This window comes from Buteo buteo, chromosome 13 (genome assembly GCF_964188355.1).
Source record: "Buteo buteo chromosome 13, bButBut1.hap1.1, whole genome shotgun sequence".
Classification (NCBI taxonomy): Eukaryota; Metazoa; Chordata; class Aves; order Accipitriformes; family Accipitridae; genus Buteo; species Buteo buteo.
In genome coordinates, this window is record NC_134183.1 from 18,816,886 (window position 1) to 18,841,470 (window position 24,585).

A 24,585-nucleotide genomic window follows, 5' to 3' on the forward strand; every position below is an offset into this window, starting at 1 on the left:
CAATTGCTCCCAGAGGTGGTTTCCAAAGGACAGCATGAAAGCTCACATACACACAGACACGTATGCTGTGCAACAGCCTGCCACACTTGACCTCCTGCTGCAGGAACCAGGGAAGAGAAGGGCTTACATGAGACTGGTACCTGCAGTACTTCTGAAGAAGCAAGGGGTCTGCAGGACCTCCGAAGCAATTCTGGTATTATTAGCCTTTTTTCAGTCACACTTCACCTCCAGACAACAGCCTAATAAAAACCCACTGTACTTCTCCAGCACTTTCAACCAGAGCTTTATACACATCAATGAACATGAAAGCAAAGAAATTGGAAATATTTTTACTCTGGGAAAACAGAGCAAAAGGAGACTATGCAAGATGCCCAGCATCACCCTGATCAATCCTGGAGAATCTCCTAGGCTAGGTTTTGTTTTTTTTTAAAATGCCATTAGGAGCCAGAAGAGCTTTTACATGTCAAAGATTAAAAGCTGCAAACCAATACAGAAGATGCTTCTGGTGGGCAGCTAACAAAGAGGCAGCCATGAAGTCTCACACCCACTCACTCCTGCAACTACCAGGACAGGGAAAGCTGCAGGAAAGTCACTGAATTACGAGTAAGATGTTCAGGTCCACTCCTGAACAAGATGCAAGACAGAGAAAAGAAGCACTTTTCACTTGAAAAGGGACCATTTCATATTCACTTTTTCCTGCTAAAACTTTATTAATTATTATTGCTTGTTTGCAATGGGTTAAATAAAGCCCTTAAGCCCACAGATTTTCACATGTTAACAAGGATTTATTTTTTTTAAATAGACACATATGTCATGCAGGGCCTAGTTTAACACAGCCTGGAAAAAGAAGTAAATTTGGACCAATCTATAACTGTCAGTAAATATCTTTGAATAATGCAGTCTGAGTCACCAGTAGATTCTGACTAACGCTTCTCATCCATTATTTAAATGACGCTCAAATCACTCAGACATTGGAGATGCCTCCAGAGAATCGTGCCATTAAAAATGTGCCCACATCAATAACCTTTCTCAGATGATGCAGAACGTGTGAAGGACAAGCAGTAGAAATCAAGGCAGATGAATGTGGTGTTAAATTACAGCATAACAAACAGCACCTCAGAGTTCATGGTAATAGGCGCAGTGCCTTCATAATTCTGGAGTTTTAGGGAGTACACAGGAAAAGAAATTCATGCAGCATTTGGTCCAGTCTTTTAGAGCAGACCACACACTTGTAAGGGATCTCGAAGAACATTGCATATCATTTAATTCTCTTTTTAATGGACACCAACAGTAGGAAATGCAAATAATTCTTAGGCAAGTAACTGTTTAAAGGGTGATAGAAAAGAGAACTTTAAAGCAAAATAGTTCTCCAATCTAAGTAATTCAGAACTGGACTAAGTAAAACTGAGAAGTACAGATCCAAGCAAACACTGCAGTTACTGGAACATGCAGCCTACCCACGCTCGGCACCCTGTGATGAAATCCTGAACCTGGAGAGAAGCACTGGAATTCCCCTTGGAGGAAAAAATACCTCACATCTGAGATACAAAACAGCTGGAAAGCTGAGCAGGAAGCCCTGCAAATTGGGGCTGACAGAGCATAGCAACTTTAATCTGGTTCCAAAAAAAATGCTGAAAGGAGGGACAAATTTTACTTCCTTCCAGCCTCAATCCTGATTTTGGGAACTATCACTCAAGACCCACATCTGCAGCCATTCCACGTGTAAAGGCAGATCCTTTCTGCCAAAGAATTAAGCAGGGCCATCTTTCTTTCTTTTTAAATCATGGCCAGGGAAGGTGCAGGTACGAGTACCTCATGGTCAGAGATTCATCTGGGGTCTGGGAGATCCCAGTGTCACTTCCTCATCTATTAGAGAGGTCTCCAGCCAACCACTCACACATCCTGCACACCAGAGCTCTTCTTACAAGAGCATTTTCCACCTCTCCTATTTGAACTGCTACACCTTGTAGAGAGGACTACCAAATCAGTTGGCCAGTGAGCACAAGAAGGACCACAATGTTGTAACTGAGGGAAGGAGGAACTCCGCAAGCTAGACCCTAATCCCAAGACCGCTTCTGTGTTTTACCAAAAGACTACTTCACTAAACTACTTGGCTAATGTGTCATGCTTCCTCTTACATTTTTGGCCCCCTCAAAATTTCTGAAGTTCTTTGTAGTGTAATGGCTTAGTTACAACCACTGCTACCATCACCAATGTTTGGAGAACATGGGCTGGCCATCAACCATCACAGTCTGGTCATGTGAGTTAGGTGTAGACTTCTGGGCTCTCCAGAACAAATGGCAGGCTTCACAGAGTTTACATGCTCCCAGAGTTAGCTGGCAGTTTAATCAGAGTCTTCGTGATATTAATTTTAGTCATTAAACTCAATTTTAGTCTTGTCTTAGGCAAATTTTTATTGATCTAACCAAAACTGCCCAGTTTTGAACATTTGAACATCCATCAAGTAGAAGTCAATAAAAGCTTCATTAAATGCAAGAAAGCTGGGCAATTCTACTGTTCGAAACCAATATGTTTATATTTAAATATTCTTGGCAGAAAGATAATGCTGCTTATCACTCAAGTAACTGTCATCAAAACTTCTTTCTATGATTGCATTCTACAGAGTGAATTGACCTCCTGTCTAAGACCTGAGGAAAAAAGCTGCCAAAGGTCTTCAGCAAATAAAGACCTTGTAACTGAATTAATTACAATCCTCAAAAGAGCAAAACTGGTGAGATACAGAGTGATAAAAAAAGCTTGCCCTCAACTAACAGCTGTACTCGCGTGATTCTGTCAAAGTTAACTTGAGCTTTCAAAGGTTAAATGAGAGCAAGTGGACCATCCATTCCTAAGTTTCCAGAACACACAGAAGCCATCCATTGCAAAGCTAAGCATCTCACCAACCAAATTACTCAATTCATACGAGACTTCCTGGTGACTTAGTAAATGATATACTGACTTCTGAATTACAAATGGAAAATAAGAAACAGCATGTTTTATAAACTTAATTTATACTCACCAGTAGGAAAAAAAAATGAGGAAAATTACATTCTACTGACTAAAGACCGTTTTATTTCTACAAGATGCATGACACTACTATCATCAGCACTGGCATTCATGCAGGCTGGAAATAAAGTTTTGCCAATACATCAGCCATTTTTAGCAAAAATCTGGGCTGAAATCCAAAGAAATTCTGCCTATGGTTTTAACCCCACAAATCTCACGCTCTTTACCTGAGCTCTTTGTGCCTTTCATAATAGGGTCACCTCACTTGCATATAGCCTTGAACAACATGACATGAGAGTAATACTGAAATTGAGTAATACGGAACCTCTATTTTTGGACTTTATCATGCAACATGCTGAGCATTTAAGCCTGAATGTAACAAAGTGCTTTTAATTCTTACACTGTATGGATTTTAGGAACTGGCTTCTGTACTTTGCACAACAGGGTCTACATTACTGTTTGACAATGCACATTGCTATATGCAAAACAGCATAGCAAGTTATAATATTGTAGCAGTATTTCTTGGATATCCCTGTAATAAAAGGCTACTAGAAACTCCAGAAACTCTTACACACCCATTGTGATTTCCTTTAGTTTTTGCTTTATTGCACACAGATCTGGGACAGAGTTGTGTTGGCACAGGTTCCTCTAAAACCACTGCCCCAAATCAGCACCCCTCTTCTGAGCTTGCAACAGGAAAGCAGATAAATGAAGACTATTTGAACTGAGGTGGTATGGTGTGGGTTCATTTCTCTAATACGTTTGAATGTTAAAGAAAATAAGGCCATGGGGCTTACCCCCTAGCCAACACTAAAAACACAGCCTTCATCTATTCCTCACACCACTTAACAGCTTCTATCAAAGCAACTAACTTTGGAAATATTTCCCACTCTTGATTTCAATGTTTTTTATACTTTGGAAGTACCTTTTAAGTTTGGCTTTGCACTTACAACCTTTTACAAAAGCTAGGGGCAAGACTAATTTTCTTTAAAAAGTATTCCAATGGAAAGAGAGGTTATAAAAAAAAAAGCAGTGTTGTTTTATTGCCATTCAAAGGTTATGAGACTATCACTTTTAAATTGCAACAGACTGCTGACCCAGCACAGAAAAAAAAAAAAAAAAAAGTCTTATTAATAATAAAGGGTACCATGAGAATTTCAGAGATACATGTATTGACACCATGTATCAGACCTTGTTATTACAGCAGGTGAAAAAAAAAGATCTAAAGTTTCTAAATTGACAGTATGCCATCACCAGTAAAAAGGTGAGGGTTTGCAGGTCAAGGCTGTGAATCAGCAAACAACTGCATAACAAAACAGCACACTGTATAGATGCTTTCTACCCCAAATCACTGCATTCCTGTCTCTACACATAAACTCACAGAGTTTTAAGTGCTACATTAGTCCCTTTGATAAGGCAGAGTTCTTTGGCAACTACCTAGGATATTTTTATTTAGGAGAGAAATATATAAATGAGATGCTTAACACAGGATAAAACAGGGCAGGAAGCCAACTTACTCCAAAACAGAATTACAATCATAATAAAACTTTAAAACTGCTACTGACCTTGTCATAATGTGTGCAGGTATTTCCAGAGACAGGAGCAAATCAAGACGATGACTTTAACACAGCATCCCATTCAGCGATGCTCAGTTAAGCTATTAATTCTTTCAGCACAAGCAGCTCTGGATGTAATGTCTTTTAGCTTGCTGCCTGCTTCTTCGTCTGAATTAACTACTACATTTTAGCCTTGACAGTTATTTTCATCTCCATGACCCATTACAGCGAAATCCAAGCCTCTGGTTCAGAGAGGATCTGGGGATGGGGGTGGGCAGGGAGGCCGTCTCTCTGGGCTGTGCTCAGACATTAATTCCTCAACAGCACCAGATGGCTACAGCTAACCTTTACCAGCTTAATCTTTTGCCGTTTTGACTTCTGAGTGCTGCCACAGAGCAAACAAAAAATGGGACAGAGAAGAGGTTCAAAAGATGCTGAATATTGAAAGCCAATCCCCCCAACTGCTTAAAAACTCACGAGCACTGCTGCATATTTTTCAAAACTACTCTGCAGAAGCTCTGGCAAGCTGGTTTGCAAAATTAATGGAAAGCCATGTTATTTCTGAGTCTCTGTAACAGACTCATGTATCTTCTATTGCTTTGAAAAACTTCAGATTAATAAACTGAACAACAGCCAACGTGAAGCCTACAGTGATTTCAAAGGATGATGGATCTGTCCTACATTGCGCTTCCCACTTGGATGGGTAAGAAAAAATTTTCAATCCTACAGAAATCTTTGAGATACTGAAAAATAATCCTCATCCCAAATCAGGAATAAAAACCAAAACCCTGGGTTCTTTAATAAAAAAAAAAAGCATACATTTTTAAATCAGTCCAAGTCAATCAAAATGCTTCATGAAACAAAGATATCTTTTGTGTTCCTTCTCTAATTAGCTGACACTTCAAAACAAGGTTTCATTTGTTGTTTAAAAAAGTTAAAAGATTTCATTCATTCATTTCATTCATTCATTTCTTAAAAGATACAATCACGGGCCAAGGTCTGTCTCCAAGAGGGAAGCTGTTTCCCCTGTGTGCCCACATGCCCTCAGTCCATATAGCCCCATAGCCAGGAGCTGGCCCAGAACCAAAGGAGGGTCATGCAGCAAGAAGCCTATGATCTATTTCACCTTGTTCTCGGATTTAGGCAAAATCCACATGGCTCAACCAATTCCGCTATAAAATGTCACTAGCAGGATTCAAAAATGGTCAGAACCAATTACAAACCCCGCTGTGAGAAGACAAGGAGAGAAAGTTATAGTAAATCCAATCGAGAGATAACAGGATGGTTTCTCTTGGAAATTCAGCATCCCCACTGGAGACACCACACCAGAATTGGGCCATATCCCTCTGACCCTGACTAGTATCTTTTCACAACAAGCAAGAGATGACAGCTCCTCAGGACAGTGGGAACCCTCCACACGTTTTTTCTGCCTATTTTTTTGTGGTTCCATTTCACCCAAACATCCATTATTTCATCTAATTAAAGGAGTAGCTCTACATTAAGATCTGCTTGCCAAGGCAGTGGAAAAGATGGTGTATTGAATATAAAAGACACTCACATCTACAACACAGCTTGTAATCAATGCTTACTGCCACAAAAGGAAACTTATAACCCTACAAAAGACCAGATCTGAAACACAGAAGAATGCTTCAAAGACAAAAATCCAGTACTGAAGGGATCTTTTTCACTATTATTGCATAATCTGGAATTATTTTTAAATTGTTTACATGCCAGTATCATGCACGCGAAGTGCTGATCTGCATTAAACATTTTCCAGCAAGCACACAGGATCTTGTAAAGGACATGCTGACAATTTTAGGTACAGCCATGCAAAGTGACCAATTATCACTAGAGCCATTGGAAATTTTCTACTTAGAAATACTCTTAACGTGCAAGGAAAAAAACATTTGCTAATGCAAACCTGAAAGGAAAAAATATTAAGTCCCGATGGAAAAATGCTCTGGACTCCTGCCTTTTTAAGGGGCTCCAGAACTGAATTACGAAAAACAGACGCTTCCAAAGGCTTTAGCTCCACACTTAGACAATCGTTTCTCTATCATTCAGGATAATGGGGGAAGAGGGGACAGAAAAGCCTCAAATACTAGTAACACTGGGACCCAGCAGTCTTTAGTGGGCAGTAGCACAGGTGGCAGACTGGCTGTGTGAAGTTGGCTGGCTGGCTGTTTGTCTGTCACAGTCAGCACTAAGCTGGAGCTGAAAAGCTCTACCAGATCTGAGCAGGCTCCTGCATTTGTGTGTGTGCCTCCCAGATTGCTGGGACTCTGGAAATTACTTGCATTGCCCAAGAAGTTCAAATGAAACTGAGCTGGTTACTCCTATTTTGCTGAAGTACAAAAGAGGCTACACAAAGCCGTTACAAGGCAATGAACTTAGAGCACAAAGAAATACACACTGGAATATGACCATCAGAGCAAACCCAGAATACCAGCAGGCAAATCACACTGGAAAGCACAAGGTAGCTTTGGGGTCACTAATGATACCTGCAGCTATCCAGGGAAAAGGAACAAGGGCTACTGCATGTGACATCCTGTGACACGCCTCTTCTCTTGTGCTCTGCAGGTGGGCAGCTCTACCTCAGACACCATGCTGCCCACAGGCTGTTTTTAAAGTGCATGCACCACTTCCACTGCCCTTGGCTACATGACTGGAAGAGGGGCAGCAGGACTGCAATCCTCACCGCAGAGTCAGGAGGCAGCTCATCAGCACCATAACTGGGCACCCCTTCCTCCCACCTGGGCTCTGGGGGCTGCATACTGTGTACTGATAAACTCTACACAAATCCCTACCTGGCTGTGCATACCAGCATGCAAGGCTCCCATTGCTCCACACTCCACCTCTTGTTTCACCCTCTCTGTTTATAAAGCTTCCTTAGCAGCAATAGGCAACACCAAGACAACCTCCACATCCCAAACGAATGGCAGCAGCTGACAGCAAACACAGGGCTGCTGCCTCCTCCTCCTCCTCTCTCTTCTCCTTCCGACTTTTCACCAAGTGGCTGGGTACCAAACACAAGCAGGCAGGCCTTTGCTAATCCTGCCATCCCCAGCTTACTAGCACGACAAACTGGGCCGTTGTTGATGACAGTGATGGTTTTACTCTCTCCCCTGAGTACAAGTGTCAGGCCTAAGCAGCTTCACGTGCACACATTCACCCTTCTGATCTGTAGGAGCATTCAGAGCATCAGTGGCCACAACACATCTCTCAGTGGTCAGATTGTCTCGTGAAGGCACCATCATCCCTGGTAGACACACTACTAGCCTTTGGGCAAGGAAGGAAAGGGATGGGGATGACCTCCGGCAAGCACAGGGCAAAGGCTGGCTCTTGCAGTGATAGGGGATGCCCCGCATCCCTCACGTACTGCCCTCTTTGGGGTGCAAAGGATCAGCAAAGACCACAGAGAACACTGATAATGTTAATTTCCACCCTCAAGGGAAAGAGATTGAGGGAGCCGAGAGAGCTCCAAATGGCCAGAGAGCCAATTGCTGCCTTGAAAATACAAATGACTCAGCTCTAAGTGAAAGTTTCTATTTTTGTCCTTTGGCCTCAGTCATTTGGTTCCAATCCTACAGCTTGAATCATTCAGAAATATGCCTTTGCATGCAAGGCCAGCTATGCCACTCTTGCTTTCCAAATTTTAAATTGGAAGATATACATTAAGCACGCAGAAGTATGACTACGCTTTTGGATTTTCTTTATGTTCGTTTCCAGGCAGAGCTGGAAAGAGAGGATTATTAAATGATGAAAGGTGTCTCTAGTGAGACCATTCTTGTCCAACTGAATCAAATATTATACCCATGAAACCAAACCAAGATTTGATTTCATTTGAAACTTCATAAAATAAAATTTCATGGCTAACTTTGGTTTCTTTTGAAACTTTTTTTTCCCCTAGTGTTTAAGCTTTCATCAGAAGGGAAAAAATTCCATGCATCAATGTTTTATCTCTTTCAAAGAAAGAATTTGCTCAACATTCTTCTAAAAAAAAAGTCATTAATTATTCACATTGGGGAAGCACCAAGTCATGCCCAGCCCCCTTCTGCTACATCCTCCTTAGACGTATATTTAAAGCTATCTTTAGAAAGAAGCAAATGCTTTTAGCCCCAGCTGTGAGAGGCTACATCTGCAAGAGTTTAGGGAGGGACTCCCTGTGTGTGTTTGAGGGGAGGACGGGCCCAAGGTCTCTGCTCAGGTCTCTTCTGAGCCCGAGTCCTCTACTGGCTCCACCAAAGACACATCCAGCAATTCCACAGCTGTCTGAGTTGAGAAAAGCAGCTCCTAAGCTTATGTTTCACTTTAATAACAGAGGTAAACACCCTCCTAAACCAAAAACCTATTTACAACTCCCCAACCCAACTGCTGGTCAAAAATAATAGCACAGAAGCAGCCAACATCTGTCTCTCCAGCCCCATGAAACTCCATGGATACTACCGGGAAAGACAAGCCCCAGCAGGGCTTTCAGAGAAAGCTGATGAAAGCGGTAGAATGAAGCTCATAGCTGCTCCATCAGGTCCCCTTGGGCCACAGCAGCAAACCCAGTTCTCCATCCCTCCATCACATGGCAGGGGTCCTGGGTATCTGCTGTCACCTGCGTGGCCACCAGTGTCCCTCCTCCCTTCCCCAAGGAGCACAGCAGGTTTCTTACAGAACTTGGACATATCAAGACTTCGGAAAGGCTGTCCTGAGAGGAGGAAAAAAGGGAAAGCAACATTAAAAAGATATGTAAAATACCTTGCACGACTCCAGTTTGTCATGTTCAAGGAAGATTAAGACAGTCTGGAAGAGGTGGAGAAGATGAATCGAAGAAATGGACACTCTAATTGCAAGACTACAGATGAAAAGAGCTTGGCTTGTTGAGTCTAGAAAAATGAAGGCTGGACAGGGATGGGAGTACTGTCTATAAATACATCCAGAGGGAGACACCAGGGAAGGAGAAGAGCTATTTATGTACACGGTATGAATACATTTTGGCTGCCAATTAGAAGAAACTTTAAAACATTGGAGAAATGAGGCTTTGGAATAGTCTTCTTGATAAAGCAGAAGCAACAGACAAGTCAACTTGCTTAAAACACATCTTGCATAAGGTTTAGGAGTGTGAAACCAGGACACTGACCCACGCACTCCTTCCAGTCCTACAGCCTGTGTTCCCACGTTACGCACATGCAGAAGTTAACCCAGCTACCAAGCACTAACAGTTGTAACACTTGACACAACAACTGTTTCAGAGGCTACTTCAAGGGAAGTTTGTAGAAAGGGAGAATACCTTTTATTAAACAAACTGATAGATCTAGGAGAAAGCAGACACATCTAAGGGAAGAAGTCTTTCAAGACATTTGAGGGGGTAAACACCCCATGCAGCAAAATCCAAGCTTAGTACTTGTTAGACACAGTTCAATGTGTTTTGTTAACTGTGTCTGCTAGCCTAATAAAATAGCTTACTCTTTGCTATCCTCACTTCTTGTTTATCACCAACACAACAACTCTAGATTAGTTTTAGGTAAAAGTGTTGCATGCAGAGGAAAAGGAAATGCAAACATTGGATATGGTTGGCATCAAAAGAGTTGAATGGGCAATTTGGCAACAGCAGAGCCAAGAGAAGTGCAAAGCTGGGAAGAGCATCAGAGGAAAGAGATGAATATGACAGTCTGGAAAAGAAAAAAAAACAAAACAAAACAAAACAGTGGAGAAAGCAAGGCTCCACTACAGCTTCTACTGAACTCCACCAGCTTCCATGAGAGTAGGAGCAGATCCTCCGAGATGCCGGTTTCTAGGACAGCATATCTCAGACAGAAGATAACCTTAACAGCTGTGTCTGGAGCAGAAGAGAAAGCCTGATGAAAAGATCTCTGCTGTTGGCCAAGACAGGGCTGGTCCTGAATCAGGCTGTGTAGTGATGTGCTGCCAAAGCTTTAACGGGGGCTACAAAAAAAAAAATAAAACATTCCCTCACTTGTGACAAAGCCTACAAGCAGCAGAAGTGCCTGCCTTTGCAGAGAGGGGGAATGGGGAGGTACTTCCCTTTTGTCTTCCTGATGTCTGGGAATATCAGCATTCATTTCAGTGGAGGGAGGACAAGGACTCTGCCTGGGAGGATGCTATGAAGGTACATGCTGTGAACCTGCTTCAGCCCACAGCATTTTTAGATGGCTGCTCCAAGGCAGAGACGGCAAAATTAGGCAAGGCACGTTTCAACCCCTTCCCAACAACCTATGATGAACTCTGATCCACTGCATCTGAGAACCTGGTCCAATCCATGCAAATGACTTTGATTTGATAGCCTTTATTTCCACCCTGCTATCGTGTGAAAGGTCCAAGGTGCAAAACATCAGAGAACTGTGACCATGATAACAAGCCCACTTAAGGAGCTAGACCTTTTATTGAAGCTACATTTGAGATCTGAAAAGGGATCTTGTCCATTAGTGTTACCAAAAAAAAAAAAAAAAAAAAAGAATGCTCCTGTTTGATGTAAAAATAAAAGCATTTTCAAAGGCTCTTTGATGTGCAAGACAGAGAGAGATGCAGGCAGATTCTGGAGGAGGTCTTGTATTCAGCAATTACCAGCACTCTTTCTGAATCTTACTCCCCAGACAGAATTTTTATATAAAGCAGATAATCACACTGCAGAGTGTATCAGTTCTAAACCTTGTGGCTTTTCAATTAAGCAGCAATAACCTCTAGTCAAAATACTCCTTAACCAAGATGGGAATGAAACAAATAACCCCAAAACCAACTAACTGCAGGTGAAGCAATTCCAAAGACATGAATGCTTTTAATAGATTTCATTTTGAGCTCTTCTCGGGTAGCCATGCCAGTTTTCCAAGCGATATTCTGATCATTAAAACAAGCAGTGATGTAACTTCCACAGCGACCACAAACATACCAAGAATATTTGAGCTAAATTTATCCAGACTTCTTGTTTGAATCACTGCTTTGGTTCGCTAGTTTTCCATGATTTTCAACTATGCACAGAAAAGGAGTTGTGGACAGCCTGGGACTGAGCTTCCTCCAGCAGTATCCAAAATGCCAACCTTTATGCTTGAGAGCCACATATTGACTATTAGAAACAGAATTAAGCTGCTCCTCCAGTTCCTAACCCCAGGTCCCTGCTCCTTTCACCCTTCACCTTCCTCATGCCCTTCCTGTAGCAGACTGACCCTTTCCCTCACCCTTGGGTGACACAACATGGGGCTTGTCTTTGTGACCGAGAAGTTCCTGAAGCTCCCCACAGATCTGCCACCCTCCCCAAGTGGAGAGGGTGAGCCAAAAAAGACAGGACCTGCACCAGATTTCCCACAGCTCTGCAGCTCCGTGGCAGACCCCAAGTCCTGCCAGCCTGTCCGAAGCAACACATCCCACCACTGTAAGTAGCCATATGAGGAGAGCTCAGGCTAGGAAAGGCTGTCTAGGCACCTTCACCAGCAGGTACACATGTCCCTGCAAAAAATACACAATCTACAAAGACATCACTGGGTTTCACCCTGTCTCCCAACACACACAGGGTGGCTAAATATCATACTGGGAGGGACAGAGTATTTGCAAAAACTGCAGCTTAACCCCGAAGATTTTACTATAGCAACTTCACTACTGTTCAATGGGAATCTTTTTCAACTGTTATATTTTAACATGGTCTGAATATGTCCTTGCTGACTCCATTTCAGATTCATGATCAGACTCACCGAGTTTGCCTGCATGTAGCTGTACATGTTTTAAGGGCAGTTTGTAATTTCTGAAAGCACACTTTTTTCTTTAAACCAGAAACTGCCAAGCACCAGAGCACCTCTGCCTGCTTTTTTGAAGGTTGAGGGCCTTCCCTAATACTTAAAAGACTTCTTTTATAAGTCCTCCCTCTAAGTAAGAGCAAGGCACAAATTGAAAGCATGGACACACTTCTGTTGTGAAACTATCAGCAGCTTACATAAAAGGGCTGCTGCTGTGGTGATACATAATCATGCAAATAAGCAATTCCTGACCCACTAATGAGCACACAGACTTGGATTAAGGAACGGAATTAAATATCAGCCTAACTTGATGTAAAATCTGAAACAGAACCTATTAAGAGACAGACTTCACCTATACAGCAGACTGGGAGCTGTATGGTATAAAATCTATACCCAACGCCCTCATCTGCAATGCAAACATTTCCTCCCAGTTAGCTGCCTTCTGCCAAGCAGAAGCTCTGGCAGCCCCTTTATTGATCAGAGAAATGAAAAACAAACAAACCGCAGACTTAATGCTGTAAGGATCCCTGAAGATCTGATCCCAAGCCTGTTATGTCAGTGCAAAGACTTTAATTGGTTTTGGATAAGGCCGCCACAGGCTTTGGAGACGATAAAAAAAAAATAAAATATTCATAGCACTTTCTTTAATGCAAGTATAAAATCGCCTGCAACATCACTGACAAAACAATAAATCAATTACAGACCTGGTAAAGACTGAGTTGGTGTGAACACTATCAATTGCTTTTTCCCACTGAGATGGAGGACAACGGTTCTGTCACCACAGTGTCGACCCTCACCTGAGAGCTACCTTATAATCACACATTACTAACATTGTTAAGGAGTCCCTGTGTATAGGTTCTAAGGGCAAAGGATTTCCTGTACCACCTTATCACCTTATCTTTGTTTTTTTCTAGGCTTCTTGATAGAGTTGTCATAAGTTACATTTTAATGTAATACACCACAAACACATTTTAACTGAAAGGTGGAAAAATAAAGCTGTATAGCAGCAGATAATGCCAGATACAGCTCAGATAAAGATCAATGTTTTACTACTGTCTGTAAATCAAACTGGCTCTCAGGTTGGACTCTCTGCTCAATTAGCTACCCAAGGTCTGGACTGCACCGCTGGTACTCCCAGCAGCTCTGCCCTCCTTGCTACAGCCCTCAAGTTCAAGAGCACACTGGCTTTGATGGTATTTATCGGGAAAAAGCTGGTCCTGCCACTCCTTTATACCTTCTTGACTCCAGAAGGACACAGCACCCACAAGCCAAACTCCTACTTCCCACATGGACTAGAAGATGTTTTCAAAGGCAAATGCCTCTGTTTCAAAATACAAGGGACATCTTCTAAGTTTATGTCTGAAGAGCAGTGCTTAGTATCCAGACTCTGAAAATCAGTTCAGAGTGTCTTAAATTAGGCACCTAATCGTAAATGCCCCAGTATTCACTGCTCTTTTTGGAAATCCAGGCTCGGTTCTGTGAGATGGTGCAACATGCGGCTCTGCTACAGTCTGTACAGGAGAGCAGGCTTAACCACATGCATTTTTGTTGCAGACCAGCCTTCCACATTAGCTTTTGGCCCCACGTGAGATTGTACCACTTCTGTATGAAGTAGGTATTTAAATATGTTTAAAAATACAAGCCTATTACTGCTTTACTAGTGTACTTCCTATTCCTGCTTAGCATTTCCTACTTCTCCTTCTGCAGGGCATTATGCAGTAAGACTAACTCACATAAGATACCTGGGGTTTTTTTTGCTTGTAGGAATACTTTCAATTTGCTGTTTGAACTCAAATTAACTCACAGCTTAACGAGCAGGAAGAAAAACAGAAAACCTTCAAGGCTCATTTAGTCTGAGTATACAGAACTTCAAGCAACCAACACACTTTGCAGGTCTCTAGTGCTCTGTGCACTCAGATCACCTCCCAGATGCTCTCCTTGTCCTTCTCACTGCCATGCTGTCACAGCAGACTCAGGGTAATGTTACTACAGGGTAATGTGTGGATGGAAAAAGCAGGACAGAGGGTGCGAGTACTTTTTCCCTGTTATACAGCACAACAGGCCACAGAAGGGGCTAAGTCAACGTGCCCCAAGACCTAGCTGCTGGCCCATGCACACAGCTGATGTAAAGATTTTAGGGTTTACATGGTGAGTTCACGAGGAACAAAGTGATATCAGTGGTGCTGCCAACACTGATTTTCCCTTCCTCCTCTATTCAGCAGGAAAGATTTATAAGCAAAGATATTCACGCTACCAAATGCAAGTTCCTGCTGTTCACATTTAACGCAACAAAATCAACTGTGCAGAACTATGAGGAAACGACAGCAAAGATCTCATCTGGAGGCCATGTACATGCACACCCATGAGCAGGTGAGCTCTGTTTTTATTGCTACAAAGAAGTCAGGTTCTTCCTGTAGACTTTTATTTTTAAGTGGATTTCACACTGCCAGACTGACAGCCTGGAAGGCTCGGGTTATCCAGTAAGTACAAAACAGAGAGCAAGTGCAGAGTTTGCCAAAGTTTCCATCCCTCCACCTACAGTCCTGTCACCTCCTCAAACCGCCACCCTACGACGAAGGCCTCGGCCACATTTGCAAATGTCCTGCCCTCATGCAAACAGGGGAGTGATGCTGGAAGCACAAAGCTACGTCCCAGGAGAATTAGCCATTTCATTTGCTATTAGCTAACCTCAGACTGTCACCATTCAATCTGTTGTGAAACTTTCCATATAAAATGGCACTAGCTCCTGAGCAGTCCCTCTTGTTAAAATGACTCTTCAGCTCTTCCAGTTAAGGTCCTCTGACTTGCACTGGAGACTTCTATGATTCAGGAAGTGGTGGTGAAGGCAGCAGCTTTCCCTCTGAGTCAGTACTGAGTTAAGCCACGGCCCAGACAGGGTCGCAAAGGTCACTACCATCGTGGGTAGCTTCTTTCTGATAAAATGTAAAGTCCTGTGAGCTGCAGGGTCACCATGGCACTTCTGATGCACAGTTTTAAGAGCCTCTGGTCTACTCCAAATGCCAGCTCAGGTCATTATATTCTGGTTACTTGTTTGCTCCCTCATTTTAATAGTTAGGTCTCTTTTCCAGGCACACTGCACATACCTATCTGTGCTTCCCTGGACAGTTGAAAGTCATCAGCTTACAACAGATTTGCCTCAAAAGAAGTTGTGAAGGTTCATTTAGTTAATATCTGTAAAGCTACCATAAAATTTCAAACAATTATCACTGGTGTCATTGTCCCTAATTATGTAACATTACATACATTACAACATAACACCCCTTTACAATGCTTATTTCTTGATTTAGCAGGACAGAAGAGACACCCTATGGCGTGTTTGAAAGATAATCCAATTCCACCTCCAAGACACACACAAATGGCATATGAACACTCTGTGACTTTGAATAAAATTCTCAATAAGACAGCGATAAGCTCTTTAACAAAAGTACCCTTACATTTCAGAAGACAATGATTGCTTTTCTACATCTTTGCTGAACTGTCTCCTAGAAATTCATTAAATCATAGCTGTAAAATTGCATAAGATTCAAAGAAACTAACCAGCCCGTAGAAAGGAGATGAATCTCTCTTCGGTTCTAGGCATTCATACAGTAATATCTTTGGGCTTCCATTGCATTTCCTACAAGATGTATATTATGTCACTTCCATTATATTATGTAGATCTCTTTAACCAAGTTTAAAAAAAAACAAAACCCGTGCTTCATGAGAGACTGCAGCCACCCCCGTAACTCTGCTCGCTTTCTTTCTTTTAATTAGGACAAGATGAATAAATCTAGGAGAGGGGAAGCAGCGTTTGAAGAGGCAAGGGAGATGCTGACTGCACCCAAAATGGAGCATTATTCTGCACTCCAGTGACAAATCCTCTCTGTGGACCAGGAGGTGCTCACTGGCATCACTGAGTCAAGCCCAGCAACATCCCCAGAAGGTAGACAGGGTCCAGTTCTGAAACACAGCTTGCCTGCTCTCAGGGTAAGTGGGCATCCTGCTGGGATACAGGCAAGATCACTGCCGCAGCCAAGAGGAATAGCAGAAGAGACACAGGCAGTAAGGTGAGCCCTTACATCATGTTACATTTGCTATCTAGAGTCAATGATGCTGTGAAACTATTCTCCACATGAAGACCTAGCCAAATGTATAGCTGTCAGGAATAAAAAGCCCTAAAAATCTTAAGGATTTCAAATGATCAAGGCACCCAGGTGCACACGGTATCCGATGGAAGATGCCTCCAGCACTGTGCTGGCCGTAACACCGTGCTGATCCAACTGACCCGTCACAGAGCCACAAGCACCACCATGCTGTTTGTTAAACCCCTCACATTCACACACCTGTCCTTCCTGCCTGGAAAAAAAAGACTCCAAGCTTTGTGAGCACTAATGAGGTCACTGGCATTAAAGAAATTATCTGTGATCTCACTCCACTTCCCAGTGGTTCCCACTGAATGGAAGCAGGAGGCTGCATCTAGATTGTTAAAAAATGAGCGTAAACAATAGGTTCAAATGTGGAGGCTGAATGAGTCACCACGTTGCTGCATTCAAGCTGTGTAACAGGATCCAAATGCAGAACAAGGACCAGCTAACTTAGGGAGTGGACCAGCTAGCTAATGACAATTATTCTTGGCAGGACTCAAACAATCCCAAAATAAAAATGAGTTTAAACATGTACAGTATGCTTATAAAGAGCAAATCCACCAGGGCAGTCCTGGATCTTAAGCTTTCCTAGGATCCCTTTGCCAGTCTTCCAACACTGTTTATCAAACAAAATAACCCAGACATGTAAGTATAGAAGAGTTACACCACTAAGATTTGTATGCTTCCAGTTAACCAGTTTAACTGAATATATTTACATAATAGAAACATGCAATAAAGTTCTCAGAAGAAAAACTGAACTCACAATGTAGAAAATAAACCTTTTTCACTTTTCACTTCCTTATTCACTCATAAACTAATTTGTTTATTTACTGTATCCTTAAACAGTGAGAAAAACTTGTCAAATCACTATTGCAGAACAAAAATTTAGCAATTCTTAACACTTGGGAATCACTAGCGCAGATTAAAATTCTTCTCATGGTTTATAGCTTAGTATTCAAGTGGCGATAATTTCTTCCAGAGAAAAACTGAGAAGATAGAATTTAAGAATTTAAAGAACATTCAATAACCAAATGCTCCTGATTATTATAGGAAGATACAATTCTAATTAACAAAAGCAAAAGCAAACAGAAAAATCAGTATCACAGAATAAGCAGAATACATACAGAAAAAGGAAAGAGTTCCCAGAGCTCCCTGTGACGCTGGTGAGAAACGTCTTCAAACGAAATAAGGCAGCCTCTGAATAAACTATCAGGTTTTGCTTCATAGTTGCTGATAAAATCCAAAATAAGGCTGCAAAAACATTAGCTTCTACTGAAGCCTGCTTACTCACTACAAAGCGTCAAACACACCTTCATCCCACACTTAAAACGCAGATGCTGCCTCCTAATGAACTGCTTGTTGCAAGGGGGGAATACCGTTATACAATAACCAGAAGGCTATTTCTTGATGCAGAAATATAACTGGGTTTTGACTCAGAGAAATGCAGCAGTGCCTAGGAGGTTTAGGTTTCAGCAATAAAAATCACCCAAAAATAATTTGGATGTTTGGAAAAAAAATTAACAGGAAGCAACCTGAAGCATATGTCCCTTCTGAAAGAGAAACTTCCACCTATGGATTTATTACATTACATAAATGCAGACCTTCTAATCTAGCTCAACAATAAATCACTGCAAGCCACTGAATCAAAGCTGACAGTAAAACTGGAGCAGGTTAATATCTATTCAGCCTGAGAAACGATGCTCTGATTTTAGCAGCTTTCATACCCTGAATACACACTGCATCAGTGGCTGGGAACATATTTGCATTCACATGCTGAAAAAGCACAGATCTTGTAAAACGTATTTAGGAACTGGTGAGACGTGATACATATATTGACTAATTCTGTAGGCCTTTGGAGAAAATTGGTCTTCAGAGAAATGCTATTCTTATCACCTGAGCAGTTCAATATCATTCTTCTTGGAAGTAAAATTCTTGTTCTATACTTTAAATTTTCAAAGATTAGGTCTCAAATCACTCAAAGATCTTTCATATATTTAAAATTTCATCAAAACTCAGTGGCAGTTGGCTGCTGAGTTCTCTTAAAACCTTTCGCTCCCAAACTGAACAGGAAAGAAAAGAAATCCTCCTATTTACCATTTTGCGGATCCATGTTGCTCTCTCTGCAAATAGCGGATTCCTCAGTTCCCACACACCAGTACATTCTGGGTCACAGTTGTGAAGATCCAACAGACAAACTTTCTGCAGCACTTGAATACTGTTGTCAAAGCTGAATGATCTCCGTCAAGTAAATGCAGGAGTAGAGCAACTGCTAGTAAGCACCATCCCGAAGAAACATCATTTACTCTGTTTAAAAATAAACAGCAAAACAAATTAATCGTTCTAGTATAGAAATTGCAAGATGCTTATTCCTCTGCACTCTTAACACAGCTGTCTAAATATTACTTTGCAGAAATGCACTGATCATCCCATAAATACAATTATTTTCACAATAGCTTTTTTAAGAGCGTAACGTCAATTAACGGAGGATACTAACAATGTCTCCACTATAGAAAGATAATGTTCCCAATTTTTCTCTGCCAAAGCTGCTCAGTCTTTGGGCAGAGGGTGTGGGGGGTGGGCAAGGGTCACAGCTGCAGTTTCAGATTCTCCACCAGCTAGTGTAAAGGCAGAGCATTGAAACCATGCAGTGCAGCTGGAAAAATCCTAAATGCAACCTCAAAACCTTTCCCATCCACAAAGAAGACTGTGGCTTTTATAAGACTCCACTGTGAGAAACTGAAAAATACTGATGTGGTTACTGAGACAATCCTCTGTAGAAAAGAAAAGAGAGCTAAGTGAAACACACCAGCTTCTTTCCCCTTTGCCTAGTCCTTTTGGAGAGCTCTACTACCCTAGAAGCGTCAGGCTTCTTCAAACATGTTCAGGGAAGCAAATCAGGCCCTTAGTAGCTCTTAAAGGTTGGCTTCTTCTGAACTGTCTTGCATAATAGCCGGCAGAAAACTGCACAGCTCAGTCTCCCGAAGCATTTCCAACTCTGTACCTCTTCAAAGCTGCACACCTGTAATTTTCTTTCTTTTAATACATCTTCCACAGAGGTTAAAACTATGGGTGAATTTGCAGTGTGTGCCCAACCAGTATCAGTGCTCCTTCATTCTCTGCTTTTGGTTTCAGTCAGTAAACACCCCTCAGAGGTAACATGGTGTCCCTCACCTTTGACTCTTACTAGTTTTTTCTCATGTCTGGTGTGTGATGCTGAAGTTTTGATTGGAGGCTCCAATTCGGCAAAGCATGTAACCCACCTCCCACTATGGCCAGCAAGACCAAAGAATATCCCTAACTCTCCCTGAGCAGAGCTAGCTGGCTTCCTGAGTTGGGATCAAAGACCAAGGAGAACATAAAAATACACTGATCCATCATGACTCTCGACGAAACTTTCTGCTCCTCCCTTGCTACACAGGGTTTTAACCACCTGCCGACAACGTTAAAAATCACTGCATGCTACATACATCAGTTGTTTCTAGGCAAATATCTGAATTTTAGGTGCATTTAGAGCAAAACTCAGCTTCTGGTGACCCTTACTTTGTGGTGCCTGGCAGCAGGAATCAAAACTCACACCCCAACCACAGTGTACGCCCCTGCGCTCTGCAATCTGGGTGCTGGGTGCTGCCACAGACTGCGGTTTGGTTCTTTGGAGTTTTTCAGAGGTGGAAAAAATAATTTGGGTGCCATATGGCAAATAATGATAGGGACTGAGAGATCTGGGCCAGGCGACATGTGAGCGCTTTCACACACATGCCACATCTGAACACCTCCTTTGCAGCAGGATGGCTACAACTCCAGATGGATGCAGATGCCTGAGCTGCCGAGCATCCATCCCTCCCTCCACATCACACACTGCAGCAGCAGCTCACCTCCCAGGTCAGGCCCTGGCAGCTCTCACACCCCAATGCAGCAGCAGTTCGGCACATATAAGAGGCTGAATTTGGCAGCTTTCACCCACACAAGGAGGGGAGGCTGTGGGCTGCTGCAGGAAGCTGAGATGGAGGTGGTCCCTAAGCCCAGATCCAGCCCACAAACTGGTGAACTGGGCCATGGTGGTGGAGGATCGGATTCTGCCCTGGAATGTGCCAAGTTCCCACCGGAGTCAGCTTGGTTCCTGAGCCGAGCTTCCCTTGGCCACGCTGGCAGGCATGGCTGCTGCGCTGGGACCCCATATCTCTGCCACGTTGTGGGTGGGATACCACAGACAGAGGTGTCAGGGCAGCTCTCACACCTCCCAAAAGCTGTTCAGGTTGTTAACTCTGAAAACGGAGAGGATGTGATGCTTCCATCAGCTGCCTCCCCTGCACCCTCACTATAAAAGCACTGAGCAGCTACAGTAAGAATAAATACTTCCCCATGCAAAGACCAACAGACTAGCTCTTTTTAGCAGATGCTGGTTTCTGAAGCATTTCCTTGCTGTATGACTGGGGCATACCATGTGCACTCACAGCAACTGTACAAGAAACACTGAATGGGGGGTCAGTGTGGACCAGTGAGGCTTGAAAACCGTCCCACTCCTGATTTTTAGCTTTCTACTCAGCTTATTCCCCAGGCTGAAACTTTCCTCATATATAGTGAAAGGAAAAAACTTTCAGGAAAAATAATAGTGTGGGTTTTGATAATCAGTTCCCTTTAACTGCAAGTAGGACACTAAATGCTATAGCCATGTGTATTATTGCCACACAGCACCCATGTGAGCAGTATTTCCATATTTCAGGACCTTTGTGTATATAATTAAAAAAACCCTACAGTGCTTTTACCTTAAGAAAGATACACTCAACTGTAACATGTGCAAACACCATGTTTTAATTTGATTTAGGGAGAGGGATCCTATGGGCTCTGCAGGATCTCATTCAGGAGGAGGACCATGCAGAATGCACCTGAATGCTGATTTACATCCCATTTCACACATTCCCGGTTTCTCTCCCGCGACCTGCTGCTGCCAGCTGTCAGCGTCCCAGCACCTCCGACAGTGCCTGTACCATCCCTAGCACCTCCTCTCCACTTTGCCAGACCATCCAGTCTCACCCCGTGCATTGTGCCTAAACGCAGCAAGGCACCCAGAAACACCACGGTTTGCCTGAGATCGCTTCCCGATTCCCAAGAAACCTGCCAAAACTTTAGTTCTTTGCTCAAATCACCTACTGTTTCCGAGAAGCCCATCTGGGGCTGGGCACTGTGATAGGTATCACCACGGATCTAGCGAGGCCCACGACACCATCGGGATGGAAATGCGCTGCGGGCTCATCTCCCTGCCATCGCACAAGGCAGGGTGAAGCCAGACCTGGAACCAGCACGGCCTGCCCGGTGCCCGCCTGGGGACACCCCAGCTCGGCGGGACGGGGATCCTTCGTCCTTTGGTGAGCTCTGCACAGAAAGCGGCTAAACCAGCCCCTTTCTCCCCAGACCAAAGCCGCCGGCTGAGGAGAAATAAGGCTTTACACCCCGATTCGGGCCGTCTCCTAAGCCTTTCTAGTTACTTTTCGGCGGCCGCTTGTCTGTCAGCTCAGCCAAGGGGCTGAGGGCCGCGCTAGGGCCCCCGCCAGCGCCGGGGAAGCCACCCCCAGCCAGGGTCGGGGCCGGGGAGTCCGGAGGGAACCGCTCCCAGCCCTGCCCGCGGCCCCGCTTACATAAAACCGAGTTTTTCCTTAGGGCGAGTCTCGAGTGTTTCCTCTCCCCGCCGGGCCGGGGCAGCCGGGCCGGGGCAGCCGCTCTCCCGCCTGCCCGTGCCGGGGAAAGGAAGGCAGCGCCGCCGCCCTGCGCCGGCTGCCCCACAAAGTTCCCTCCGAACTTTTATTTTTTTTAAAGAAAAGCTTTCTTCCCACCCCGCCTTTCTCCACATGAAAAGCCCCGACGTGCCCCAGCAGCCCCCCACCCCGCCGCCTCCCCTCACGGCGGCACAGGTGCCCGCGGGGCGGCCAGGCCGAAGCGGCAGCAAAGCCACGGTACCTCCTGCGTCCCGGGGGCTGGCGGGGTCCCTGCCGCCGCGCCGCCGCCTCCTCCTCCTCCTCCTCCTCCTCCTCCGGCGCCGGCCGCCCGCCCGCCTCGCTCTGCGGCGCGGGAGGCGGAGGGAGGGAGGAAGGAAAAGGAGCGGGGCAGCGGCGCGGCGCCTCCTCCGCCACCGGGCCCGCCGGCCCGCTCAGGGCCCGCCCGGCGCTTGGCGGGGGCCCGGCCGGCCCTGGCCACGGGGGGGGGCTGCGCCTTGCCGGGGGCGGCTGAGTGTGGCAGGCCGTGGGGCTCAGGCCTCGCACGGTCCCTCGCCTTCCTCCCGAGGGCAGACCTCTCCCGCTGCCCGCCGCCGTGCCCTGGGCATGGAGCCCGTCCCACTGAGGGGGACGTGGAGGGAGACCGTGAGGAAGGGCACAGGGCAGCCCCTCTCCTGGGCTCCTTCCCCAGGCAGGACCCACGCACTCATCAGTGACTGGTGTCCGCCTGCTCCCCAGGCAGTCCCTACGTGGGCCTACGCTCTTTGGCTTTGCCTTTTTTTAAGGAAAAAACAGACTGTGGGAGTTGCGGGGGCTCTCAGCCACAGCGGGTTGTCTGGGCGGCCTCGGCCTCTCGACCAGCTGCCATGTAGCTCCCCCGGTGCGGGCACCAGGCGGGCACTGATGTACCGTGGCACTGCTACCCATCTCCTCTTGGCATCGCTTCTCGACAGAGGCCTGGCCTTACCGATAACGAGGTTGATGCGAGATTTCCTTCTTTGAAAGTTGCTCCTTCCCCGGATGGCAGCGTGTTGCTCCTCTTTGGAAAAGCAAAGCGAGATTGCCCCCTTTCTTCTGAAGGTGTTAGACATGCCGCGCTCCCCCTGGCACATTGGTGTTGTGCACGTCTTTTTCCCATCACCCTTTCATCTCCAGGTACCAGGAACCTCTCAGAAGCCTGGTACTGCTTTATTTTCCCCACCCATTGGACCTACTAAGAAAAAAACACTTCTGCATGCCTTTTGCTTTGTTATGCATAATGATTCTGCAAATTACAGAGAGTTTTTTTCTCCCCTGGTCCGTACCAAGAAATGGGTCTCTGATGATTGCTTGAGGATGGAAAAAGCCGTATCCATTTACTGAATGGCTGCTGCAGTCTGAGATTTGCCTAGGGTGTTCCTTTGATGTGATTATGGAGACACAGAGAGGATGGATCTTCACTGGTGCTTTTGCCTGTGTTCAGGTCCCCATTAATCTGATTTTAGCTGCAGCCATAGTAGTGTTACCTGTTTTTAGCACGCTTTCCACCTCTTTCCCAGCCTGCCATCTTTTATGCCTCACAGCCTGGCTCTTACCCAGACCCTTCTTACAGCTTTTGTAGCACAATTGTTCAAAAACCCTCTAAACCAACTTTTTTTCCTTTATTTTGATAGAGACTCTAACTTCCCCTAGCAAGAATTGCTCTACACATTCAAGCTAATTTTTTTTCTTCTTTTTACCCGCAGATCTCATCCTACTGTTCCTGGCTTATGTCTCCCTTGATTATGTCACTCACAGTAATTCTTTTGTATCTCCAGCCTTCCCCCTTCTAAAGTCTAATGGCTTCTGAGTGATGCTGCTAGCAAGTGGAAAATTCAAGGAGTTTGGCTTGGCCTGTGTAGGGAGATGACAAGTATTTCTCGTGTATTGAATGGGAAGAGAGTTAAAAGACAATGGTATTGGTATGTTCTTGCGCTCTATCTACATTGCAGATGAGGGAAATAAGTAAGACAGGAATGGGAACGCGTTTAGCAGAGTCATACTAGTAATGGATGTGTCTCAAAGGGGTTTAAGAAGCAGCCAGATCGAGGCAGGAAGCCCATCTGAAGTCCATGGTCCCTTCAAATTCTCCATTTTGAGGCTCACCTCAGAAGCCAAAAAGGATCTGTCCAACTTTGAACTGGAAGAAGCTATGCTTGCCCCTACCAGCTGCAGCTCTGCTCTCCTTCCCCCTCAGCTTACTGTAAATGGCACAGCTTATAAAAGTGACTGCTTAAAGGCTAAGCTGAGACGCATGCTCCAGCTTTCATATGTAGAGCACTGACCACACTTTGGCACTTTACTTTTTTAAAATAGGCTATTCTTCACAAATTGCAGAAGTGAATCCAAGTTCAGATTCCTTCACAATCCCCCAGTGAGATACTAAATCCCCAGATACACACATGCAGACGCAGTCTGC

The 24,585-nt window shown here is 44.4% G+C and overlaps 1 protein-coding gene across 1 annotated transcript in view; it reads right to left on the minus strand.

Moving 5' to 3' along the window:
* Positions 1-22,546, minus strand: part of LRRK1 (leucine rich repeat kinase 1) — an 82,614-nt gene extending 60,068 nt beyond the window's left edge. The window contains exons 1-2 of the mRNA XM_075044970.1: positions 22,393-22,546; positions 18,535-18,744 (exon numbers count right to left, since the gene is read on the minus strand). Of these exons, the coding sequence (XP_074901071.1) occupies positions 18,535-18,601 (67 nt within the window). The 5' untranslated portion in view covers positions 18,602-18,744; positions 22,393-22,546. The remainder of the gene's footprint in view (positions 1-18,534; positions 18,745-22,392) is intronic.
* Positions 22,547-24,585: the final 2,039 nt, after the last annotated feature.